This window comes from Talpa europaea (genome assembly GCF_964194135.1).
Source record: "Talpa europaea genome assembly, chromosome: 5".
NCBI classification, from domain to species: domain Eukaryota; kingdom Metazoa; phylum Chordata; class Mammalia; order Eulipotyphla; family Talpidae; genus Talpa; species Talpa europaea.
In genome coordinates this window covers 52,113,464-52,125,465 of record NC_140071.1, presented here as the reverse complement: position 1 = coordinate 52,125,465, position 12,002 = coordinate 52,113,464, and the positions used below count along the sequence as shown (strand labels likewise).

Below are 12,002 nucleotides of genomic sequence, written 5' to 3'. Positions count from 1 at the left end.
GTCTTGCAACTGTTGAAATTTACCCTGTAATACAAAGGCAATTTTGGGTACAATTGATATTTGTTCTAGTAAGCAAAATAAACAAAAGAAAATCTTAACATTAATTGTCCCTAAGCCATCAACCAAGTACATTTTATTCTTAATCAATGAAAGCAGTTCAGATCCTGCTACTAGTCAACACTTTGATTTTTTTTTTTAGATTTATTTTATTTATGCATACAAGAGCTGGGGGGTGCAGCCAGAGGTGTGGGGGCAGGGGTGAGAGGATTCACCAGAGACAGAGTGGGAAACAGAACAGGCAGATCTACTAAAATACACTATTGAGGGGAGCAGCAGGCCAGACAGGAGAGGTCTGCTGCGCTGTGTGGGTCAGCTCCCTGGCCGGGCATGGAAGTCTGCTACAGTGGCTGCAGATAGCTTCATAGTGCTGAGATTTAACCCCTTGGCACCACCAGGGAGGCCTCAACACTTTGGTTTTTGAAAATTAAAGTGTTTCTTCTAAGAAACTATAAAATTAACACTTTTTAAATTTTGGGTTTACTTACTGAACTTAGATGGTTTTACTATAAACAGAAACCCATTTATGTGCTCTGTTAACTTTTAAATAGCAAATTTTTTTTTAATTACGAATTTAAAAGTTTTCTTTTCTCCCTTTTACTAGCCAGTCTCAGTTGGAGGACTGATAGTAAACCTTATTGGTATCTGTGCCTTTAGCCATGCCCATAACCATACCCATGGAGCTTCTCAAGGAAGCTGTCACTCTGATCACAGCCATTCACACCATATGCATGGACACAATGACCATGGGCATGGTCACAGCCACGGAGCTGCAGGAGGAGGCATGAATGCAAACATGAGAGGTGAGTCCTACCTTTCAGTAGTGTTCTAAATTGAAACTGTTCATTTGTATTAAATATTGGACTCCTGGTGCAATTTTATTTTTGAAAAACAATCTGGGGCTTTAAAAATGTGTAAAGTTACCAGTAAGAATGGCACATATCAAAAAAACAAGCAACAACAAATGTTGGTGAGGGTGTCGTGAAAAAGGAACTCTCCTACATTGCTGGTGGGAGTACAAACTGGTCCAACCACTATGGAAAGTTGTCTGGAGGTTCCTCAACCTACTAAAAATGAGCTACCATATGACCCAGCAATTCCACTCCTAGGGATCTCCCCAAAGGACACAAAAACATTGATTCAAAAGAGCACCTGTACACCTATGTTTATTGCAGCACTATTTATAATAGGTAAAACTTGGAAACAACCCATATGCCCAAAAATAGATGACTGGATCAAGAAGATGTGATATATATACAATATGGATTATTATTCAGCAATCAAAAAAGATAAACTCATGCCATTTGCAGCAACGTAGATGGAACTAGAAGGAATTATGCTCAGTGAAATAAGCCAAAAGGAAAAGAAAAATACTGAATGATTTCACTTATAACAGGAATATAGGGGAACCAAATAAGATATCAGTATAAAAAAAAATAACAACAACAGTACAAAACACAACAAAGCAAAAACAGACAATTATAAATCAGAGACATACTGCAGGGGGGAGGAAGGAGAGAGAGAGGAGCACAGGGGACTGTGGTAATGGTGCACAGGTGCCTTGAGGAAGGAAATTCTATGGGGACTCAATCTGAGGGGGTAGGGGGAAGAAAATATTGTTTAAAAATTTAAAAAATTTAAAAAATTAGAAAAAAGTAAAAAGGTGTAAAGTTATCAGTAATGGAAAATGCGCACATTCATAGATTTCAAATTTTTAATAAATTATTATAATGATAGAGTCCTTTTCATAGTCACATTTGCATAAATATTACTTGCAAGGAAAACACTGAGTGTGCCATTATGATCTTTCACTAAAAATGAACCAGGAAATTTTCATCGTTCCTTAAAAAAGGGGGGGGAGTATTTATCACTTACTATATTGAATTATTCTGGTTGTTTAATTTTTAATGTAAATTTTGGATAATGAGAAAACTTAACTCATGTATGGTTTCTCAGAGGCTCTGTCAGACAAACCACACCATCATAAAGCTTACCATACTGTGCTATGTGGTCACCCACGTCCTTGCCTTTTTACCATTATATTGTAACAACCTTGAGGACAGTGGTTGTATTTTAATCATTTTGAAGTACCGGCCCTTACAGAGTGCCACATACACAGTAGTATCAAGTAATTTTTTTTTTTTTTTTTTACAGAGGCATGCTTTATTTATTTGTTTGCTGGTTTGTTTGTTTGTTTTGTTTATACATGCACTGGGTACAGTCAGAAGCGCGGGAGGGTGAGAGAATTCACCAGAGCCAGAGCGGGGAGCAGAGCAGGCAGAAGGACCGAAGTACACTGCTGAGGGGAGCAGCGGGCGGCAGGAGAGGTCTGTGCGCCATGTGGGACCCTCCTCCGGTGGCCGGGGAGCAGCCGGGGATCGAACCGGCGTCGCAGAGGCCGCGGGCAGCTTCGCAACCCAGCGCTCAACCGCTGTGCCACCGGGGAGGCCCTCAAGTAATATTTATAGAATGGATAAAAGAACTAAATTAGAAGTGCTTTATTTAATTGTTAATATTTTTATTTTTCTCTTTTAGGTGTATTTCTACATGTTTTAGCAGACACACTTGGCAGTATTGGTGTGATCGTATCCACAATTCTCATAGAACAGTTTGGATGGTTCATTGCTGATCCCCTCTGTTCTCTTTTTATTGCTATATTAATATTCCTAAGTGTTGTTCCACTGATTAAAGATGCCTGTCAAGTTCTACTTCTGAGATTGCCACCAGAATGTGAAAAAGAACTACATATTGCTTTAGAAAAGGTACTTTGTATGATTTCTTCTGTGTGTAATTATTTTCTGTTTAAAATAGCATTTGAAACTGAGTATAGTTGTCCTAACATGAAATAAACAAGATATGAAGAAAATAAAGGTTTTTTTAAAGAACGTAAAATAGACACTGAATAAATAGAAACATTTTCTTTTTTTTTTCTTTTTTTTTTTTTTAAAGATTTATTTATTTATTTATACATACAAGCACTGGGTACAGTCAGAAGTGCGGGAGGGTGATAGAATTCACCAGAGCCAGAGCGGGGAGCAGAGCAGGCAGAAGGAGCGAAGTACACTGCTGAGGGGAGCAGCGGGCGGCAGGAGGTCTGCGCACCATGTGGGACCCTCCTCTGGTGGCCGGGGAGCAGCCGGGGATCGAACCAGCGCTGCAGAGGCTTCGGCAGCTTCGCAACCCAGCGCTCAACTGCTGCGCCACCGGGGAGGCCCAAATAGAAACATTTTCTTAGAGAGGAAACTGCATGGCTAAGATGGTGATTTTCTTTCATGTAAATCTTTATACACTTGCTTTCATTGGGATTTTTGTCTTGTTTTGTTTGTTTCTGTTTTGGGGGAGATTAGTAGTCCAGTATTGGAGGCTTATTTGGAAGAGTTAATGTTCAAGAATAAATAAAAACATAAAAATTTTACAGAATAAACTAGTTAGTAGAATTCTGTTTTGTCATTATAAAGTTGTGCACAACTAACCAACAAAGTTAACAGTTTTGGGGCCTCCCCGGTGGCGCAGTGGTTTGAACGCAGCACTGTGAAGCTGTCTACAGCCTCTGCAGCGTGGGTTCGATTCCTGGCCGGCCGGGGAGATACCCACATGGCAGACCTCTCCTGTCTCACCCACTGCTCCCGTCAGCAGTGTCTTCAGTCCATTTGTCTCCCTGCTTTGTCTCTGGTGAATCCTCTCTCACCCTCCTGAGCCTCTGCCCTGTACCCCGTTCTTGTATAAATAAAAATCTTTATTTTTTTTAAGATTTATTTATGCATACAAGAGTTGGGGTACAGGCCAGAGTTGGGGGGGAGGGGTTGAGAGGATTCACCAGAGACAGAGTGGGAAACAGAATATGCAGATTGAGGGGAGCAGCAGGCAAGTCAGGAGAGGTCAAGGTCTGCTGCATCATGTGGGTTGCTCCTTGGCTAGCTGAGGATCAAACTCTGCAGAGTTTGCTGCAGAGGTTGCGGATAGCTTCATAGGTTGCATCTTAACCCCTTGCACCACTAGGGAGGCCCAAAAATAAATCTTTTTAAAAAAAGGAAAAAAAAGCTAAGTTTTGTTCTTGTTCAGGAGTAAACACAAAAAATTGTTTTAAAAATAGGTTGTCAGGGGGGCCTCCCCGGTGGCGCAGCGGTTGAGCACTGGGTTGCGAAGCTGCCCGCGGCCTCTGCGGCGCCGGTTCGATCCCCGGCTGCTCCCCGGCCACCGGAGGAGGGTCCCACATGGCGCACAGACCTCTCCTGCCGCCCGCTGCTCCCCTCAGCAGTGTACTTCGGTCCTTCTGCCTGCTCTGCTCCCCGCTCTGGCTCTGGTGAATTCTCTCACCCTCCCGCGCTTCTGACTGTACCCAGTGCATGTATAAACAAAACAAACAAACAAACAAATAAAGAAAGAAAGAAAGAAAACATGCCTCTATTAAAAAAAAAAAAAAATAGGTTGTCAGGGAACTTAGAGAATTCATATATATATGTGTGTGTATATATGTGTGTGTATCTCTCAAAGATGGCATTTCAGATCCTAATCAGCATTTCCACTTGGTGGAGAAGCAAAACTATATCACTATACCATACCATATAAAAATATATTTCTAGTGGATTAAATATGTAAACAATAAAATTTATAAAACTGCTAAAAAGAAAGAATATTTTAGTAGAGAAAGTCTCTTTTTCATAAACTTAAAGTAAAACCAGAATGTAAAATGGAGGGGGAAAAAAATCTAAAGGTTTGGGCCTCCCTGGTGGCGCAGAGGGTTAAGACACAACCTATGAAGCTGTCCGTAGCCACTACATCATGAGTTCGCTCCCCAGTCCCCGGCCAGCCAGGGAGCAACCCACATGGCACAGCAAACCTCTCCTGACTCTCCCGCTGCTCCCCTCAGCAGTGTACTTCGGTCAGTCTGCCTGTTCTGTTCCCCACTCTGTCTCTGATGGATTCTCTCACCCCACACACGTTCTGGCCTGTACCCCAGCTCTTGTATGAATAAATAAATCTTTAAAAAAAAAAAAAAACTATAGGTTTGATAACTGAAAATTGCCATTGACAGAAGATTCTGTTGACAACTATAAACTACAAAGGCTAAAAGAAAATATTTGTATCACATATAAACAGGCAAAGACTTACTGTTCACTATCCTTTACATCAAGGAAAAAAAATTTATAGAAAAATGGACTGAGAATTTAAACAGACAAGTCATACTCAAATTCTGATCTTCTAGTGAAAAGTTGGTATCTTGAATGTTTAAGATACAGCATCTTTATCCACTGTTTCCATAATATGTTATTTTCTCAAGCCTTATCATTAATGAACGGTACATCCCACTAAAAAATATTTTATTTCATTACAGAAAACTTCAAATTAAGAAAAGTACCCCCCCCAAAAAAAAAAAAAAAAGATTACATATAATTCTACGGCCTGGAAAGAGACATTTTTTAAAGTTGTTTTTCTATATAATTTTTTTTAATAAAAACAAAAAAAACTGTTGTGCTGTTTTGTAAAAAGGCAATGACAAATTTCATTGTTTGGGTAGCCTATAAAATATGTTTAATCCCTTCTCTTTGATAATGGACACTGTCATTTGAACATGTTATCTCTGCATAGAAAGTAACATGAATGTGTGTATCAGCATACTATATCTAGTATTTCAAATAGGCAAAGTGAAAATGGATGTGCAGCTATTGAGTGTAAAGACATCTGTAATCCTATTCACTTCCCTGCCTTCCCTGGTAACATTCCCGACTCATAATATTTTACACAATTTTAGTTCAAGCTAGTTGTCCCCTTCCTATTCCTTTCTCACTTATGGGCTCTGTTTAGTTTAGTTTTAATCTACTTAATAGTGATTCCTAGATCAGAAAGATTACTTTGTGTTAAGTAAATTAGCCTTTAAGACCATTTATATCTCCCTCCCTTTATTTAACAGATACAAAAAATTGAAGGATTAATATCATACCGAGACTCCCATTTTTGGCGTCATTCTGCCAATATTGTGGCAGGAACAATTCATATACAGGTCACATCTGATGTGCTGGAACAAAGAATAGTACAGCAGGTAATAATCTTTTGTTTTTAAAGTAATTTTAATTGAAGTAATTCATGCATAACATTGCATACACTCTAAGTTCCATACCTTCAATTGTTATTTAACTGTTTAAAAACACCCATCTTTTAGCTAGCCAAAGATAACCTAACTTTTTACTTATATCATGATTTGTTTTATATTCTGAAATGGTTAAAATAAAGTCAAGTTGTAGAAATTAGAGGGCATGCTTAATTTACATTTTAAAAAAATTCATTTATGGGCCTCCCTGGTGGTACCAGGGGTTAAGTCTCAGCACTGTCAAGCTGCTCCAGCCACTGCAGTGTGAGTTAAATACCCACCAAGGGAGCTAACCCACATGGCACAGCAGACTCTCCTATCTGGCCCACTGCTCCCCTCAGCAGTGTATTTCAGAAGATCCACCTGTTCTGCTCCCCACTCCGGTGACTCCTCTTACCACCCCCTACCCTCTGCATCTGGCATACACCCCAGTTGTTGTATGCATAAATAAATAAAAATAAAATCTTTTTTTAAAATTTAATTGATGGGGCCTCCCTGGTGGCGCAGTGGGTTACGACGCAACTTATGAAGCTATCCTCAGCCACTGAACACGAGTTCAATCCCCAGCCAGGGAGCAACCCACATGGCGCAGCAAGACCTCTCCTGGCTCTCCTGCTGCTCCCCTTGGCAGTGTATTTCAGTCACTCTGTCTCTGGTGAATCATCTCACCCCCCGCTCCTGTGACCTGTACCCCAGTTCTTGTATGCATAAATAAATCTTAAAAAAAAAATTTTAATTGATGATCCATCTTGATTCCAAATAGGTTATCAATAAGTTATAATGATAGCCCTAAACTGATATAAATTTCTCAGGGTATGACAAATATGGTAAAGATTAAAATAGTTCCTGTATTACTATTCTTGACATACCGAATTAAGAACAATAGCTGTTTTCCTTTTCTGCTTTAAATGTTAGGTCAGTAATTTTACTGGACTTCTAAAATATCCTATCTAACATTTGACTAACTAAATAATAAACCTCACTTTAAGGATTCATCTTTGATTGTAGTTATATAAATATAATATCAATTAGTTAAGACATATGCACTGAATGTATTAATCTAAATTCTTCTAAATGTGTGTATTTTATAACAGGTTACAGGAATACTAAAAGATGCTGGAGTAAACAACTTAACAATTCAAGTGGAAAAAGAGGCATACTTTCAACATATGTCTGGCCTGAGTACTGGATTTCATGATGTTCTGGCAATGACAAAACAAATGGAGTCCATGAAATATTACAAAGATGGTACTTACATCATGTGAGATAACTTGAGAATTACACCTGGAATATGAACAATGAAGATTAATCGACCCAGTTATTTATAATATTGCCAGGAGGAAGAAAATTGCACATAATTGTACAGAAACATTTTGCTATATGTGAAAAAATTTTAACACTCCCTACCATTGGATCAGGAATATTTCTTAAAGGAAATTAAAATATAGAATGAAGCATTCATTGTACCAGTAAAAAATTATTTGAATGATGTGTATAGTAAGAATCTTAAAATTTGATGAACCTGATGTATTACATCATCTTTGAAAGTGAACATATAATGATGGATTTTAGTGAAGACCAAAATTACTTCTGTGTGTTTGCTTTGTTAGAAAGCACCTCCACTGTAAGTAATGTATTTACATGTTTATTACAAAGACCCAAATGAAAAATTTTTAGTAAATTTTTGCATAGTCCTAGAATAAAATAGGAATAAAGGTTCTATATTTATGGATTTTCTGTATATAAAACTGGTTTCTAATTATAACTTAAATCCATTCAGTAAGTCTGTATTGCCACTTTAAATGTAAACTAAATTATTTGGGAGAAACTTCAACCACTGATCTGAGATAAGCAGTAAAAATAGGGAATTATAATATTACAATTTTTTATGTATTATAAATCCAACCACTCTGTAAAATAAATTTTTTTTTTACTTTTGGTAATATTTGCAAATGAATAATTACTTTGTTAGGGTAAAGAACTTATACTAAAAGTTGTGTCCATGTTATTCATTTACCTTTCTCCTCTAAACCAGAATATTCCATTTCTTGTTTTGTATCTGGCATTCCAAGTTACTTATCATGCTGGTATCCAAGTAATGCTGGGCTTTTCATGTTTTCATTTAGCTCCATGTGTTATAGAACAGTAAGTGGACAAATTCAGTAATAATTGCCAGAATTGAATTTTCTGCTTAATAGATGAACTCTTTTTATTTTCTGGAACATGTAGATATGTGAGAAATATCAAAGAATAGGTAGTTACTTTTAACTTTAGTGAGTAAATCTTTTCTGGAGATACTTGAGCACCGTAAAATCAAGATACTTAGCCTCTAACTACTTTATGTAGTAATATCTAATTTATATTTTTTCATTTCCATTTTACACTGAATATATAGTCTGAAAGACTGATATATATATATATATATATATACAGTTTTATGAACACCAAAGAATGTTGTTCTAAAAGAAACTTTTGAATACCTATTTATAAGTATCTGAGTATTTTCATTCTTTTTGATAAGTAGGATGAATTCATTTAGTATGGGTACTATTTTCTTGTCTATACCATAATGACAAAATGTATTATAAATCATATTTTTGTCATACCAGTTTTAATATGTGAGAGGTTTTAGAAGTTTATTATAAGTTATTTTCTATGCCTTGTCTTCTCTTACATATTTTCTGGTTCAAAATCTTCAATACATATTAAAATTTTTGAGTGGTGGGAAAATAATTGCATATCGATATTTTATGCAGTATAAAATAGGTACAATAAGTATTGCACCATTAAAGTTGTCATTTCCCTTAGAAGGCATATGCACAGCAGGAAAATTAATATAATTGAGAGATTTCAAGATGAGAAAGAAAACAGAAGCAGAAGGTTAAAGTGGATGCAGGTGGGAACCAGGAAAGGTCAAGTATTGGAAGCCCCAGAAAGTTGACTCCAGCTCATACAAAATATTTAACTTTAGGTGAATTAGCCTCTCCGGGTTTTTTGTTTTTTCCTCACACATAAAATCAGAATAAAACCTCAAATTCACAAGGTTATGAAGAAGAAAAGGAATAATGTATATGAAAATGAAGTGAAAGTTAAAAAGGGCTAAATAAAGTTGAGGAATTATTTTAAACCTAACTTCAAATGTAGTTTTCATTAATCTGTCTTTTTTCTTTTAAAATCAGCATTCTAAGTCAATAATTATATACTAAGTGTACTAATAAGTCTAAATACTTAAAACAGAAGCCTATTTAATAGATCATTTCCCTCAAAAAGAGTGGCAGTTGTTAAACAGATTAATTTCTCTCCCTTTCTCTCCAACCATTAGTTTCTTTCATTACCAATTTGGAGCTGGTGATTTCCCCTTAGAATAAACTTTACATCTTTCATAATACAGATTTATTGTCCTTTTACATAATGATTTTGTTCTAAAATTTTCTTGTGCTGTCTTTATCTGGTTTTGGGTATTGTTAAATAGTACATCATAAAATGTACATCATAAAATGTACTAAGAAATGCTTCCTTATCTTAGGGCTTGTTTGTTCCTCTTTTTCAAGTTGCTTGAGGGATATTTATGCATACAATAACGAGTTTAGGCCAGAGGTGCAGAGGTTGACAGGATGCACCAAAGACAGAATGGGAAGCAGAACAGGCAGATGTATTGTAATACACTGCTGAAAGGAGAGGCAGGAGAGGCCTGCTGTGCCTTGTGGGTTGCACCCTGGCCAGTGGGGGATCAAACTCCTGCTCCAGTGGCTGGTGGTAGCTTGATAGCAATTTCTTTAACCCCTGCGCCACCAGGGAGGCCTGATTTTTTTCTTCTTTTTTTAAATTTTATTTTTTTATTATTTTTTTAATTTTATATATTTTTACATCATTTTTCATTTTTGCACAACGTGTGCATTTTCATCTTGATTATAGTCCCCTTACAATCCCCATTCCCCCCTTGTTTTGATCCTACTCCCTCTGCCCCACCCTGTAGTGTTTCTCTGGTTTATAGTTGCTTGTTGATTTTGATTTTTACTTTATTGTAATTAGTCTTTTTCCTGGTCCCTTATTTAGGTTTTCTAAATTCCTACTATGAGTGAGACATCTGGTATTTTTCTTTTTCTTTCTGGTTTATTTCGCTGAGCATGATCCCTTCCAGCTCCACCCATGTTGCCGCAAATGGCATGTGTTTATCTTTTTTGATTGCTAAGTAATATTCCATTGTGTATATGTACCACATCTTCTTGATCCAGTCATCTATTTTTGGGCATTTGGGTTGTTTCCATAGCTTAGCTATTTTAAATAATGCTGCTATAAACATAGGGGTGCAAGTGCCCTTTTGAATTAATGTTTCTGTGTCCTTTGGGTAAATACCTACAAGTGGAATTGCTGGATCATATGGAAGCTCCATCTTTAGCAGGTTGAGGAATCTCCACATAACTTTCCACAGTGATTGGACCAGTTTTGCACTCCCACCAGCAGTGCAGGAGAGTTCCTTTTTCTCCACATCCTCGCCAACATTTGTTGTTGCTAGTTTTTTTAATATGTGCCATTCTCACTGGTATAAGATGGTATCTCATTGTAGTTTTGATTTGTATTTCCCTAATTACAAATGATGTTGAACATTTTAGCTTCTGTACAGCGAAAGAGACAGTAACCAAAACTAAGAGGCACCCCACCAATTGGGAGAAAATTTTTGCACATAACACTAATGATAAAGGACTGAGCACAAAAATCTAACAAAGAGCTGATGAGACTCAACAAAAACAAAGTAAATAATCCAGTCAAAAAATGGGCAATATTTAGGGCATCCTTGGTGGCGCAAGAGGTTAAGCACAGCACTATGAAGCATTCCGCAGCCTTTGCAGCAAGAGTTCGATCCCTGGCCGGCCAGGGAGAAACCCACATGGCACAGCAGACCTCTCCTGCCTCACCCACTGCTCCCCTCAGCAGTGTATTTCAGTCACTCCGCCTGTTCTGCTCCTCACTCTGTTTCTGGTGAATCCTCTCACCCCCCTGCATCTCTGGCCTGTACCTTAGCTCTTGTATACATAAATAAATAAATCTTTTTTTAAAATGGGCAATATTTATTTATTTATGCATACAGAGCTAGGGTACAGGCCAGAGATGCGCGTGGCGAGAGGATTCACCAGACACAGAGTGAGGAACAGAACAGGCAGACTGACTGAAATACACCGCTGAGGGGAGCAGCCTGCGAGTCAGGAGAGGTCTGCTGCGTCATGTGGGTTGCTCCCTGGCTGGCCGGGGGATCAAACTCGTGCTGCAGTGGCTGCGGAGGCTGTGGATTGCTTCACAGTGCAGTGCTTAACCCCTTGCGCCACCAGGAAGTCCCAATTTTTTTTTCTTCTTAATGTGGACTTATATTGCTATTATTTTCTCTCTTAAGACTGCTTTTGCTGCATCCCATAGACTCTGGTAATGGTGTTCTCTTTTTCACTAGTCTCAAAGTAAGTTTTGATTATTTTATCTTCATTTTTAGTTGCTATTAGGCAGCATATTGCTTAGTGTTCATGTATTTTTAGTTTTACCTTGATTTTTTTTTTTTTTGTAGCTGATTCCTAGCTTTGTGGCATTATAGTCAGAATACTGTCCTTGTAGCTTTACTGACAACTGACTTGCGTCCCAACATATGATCCATTCTTGAAAATGTTCCATGTACATTTGAGAAAAATGTGTATACAGATTTTTTGGATGGAATGTTCTTTAGATACCTGTTAAATCTTTTTGGTTTAGCTCCACATTTAAGGCTGTTGTATATTTAAGGCTGTTGTTTATTTATTCTTTGTCTTGTTGATCTGTCCATGGTAATAAGTGGAGTATTAAAATCCTATAGTATTTGTTACCAATATCTCTC

General features: G+C 37.5%; 1 protein-coding gene across 1 annotated transcript in view; it reads left to right on the top strand.

Moving 5' to 3' along the window:
* The window catches only part of SLC30A5 (solute carrier family 30 member 5), a gene marked incomplete at its 3' end in the record, with an annotated part of 30,851 nt that extends 23,441 nt beyond the window's left edge, over positions 1 to 7,410 (top strand). The window contains exons 13-16 of the mRNA XM_084233081.1: positions 662 to 860; positions 2,593 to 2,819; positions 5,969 to 6,097; positions 7,240 to 7,410. Coding sequence (XP_084089207.1) covers positions 662 to 860; positions 2,593 to 2,819; positions 5,969 to 6,097; positions 7,240 to 7,410 — 726 coding nt within the window. The remainder of the gene's footprint in view (positions 1 to 661; positions 861 to 2,592; positions 2,820 to 5,968; positions 6,098 to 7,239) is intronic.
* Positions 7,411 to 12,002: the final 4,592 nt, after the last annotated feature.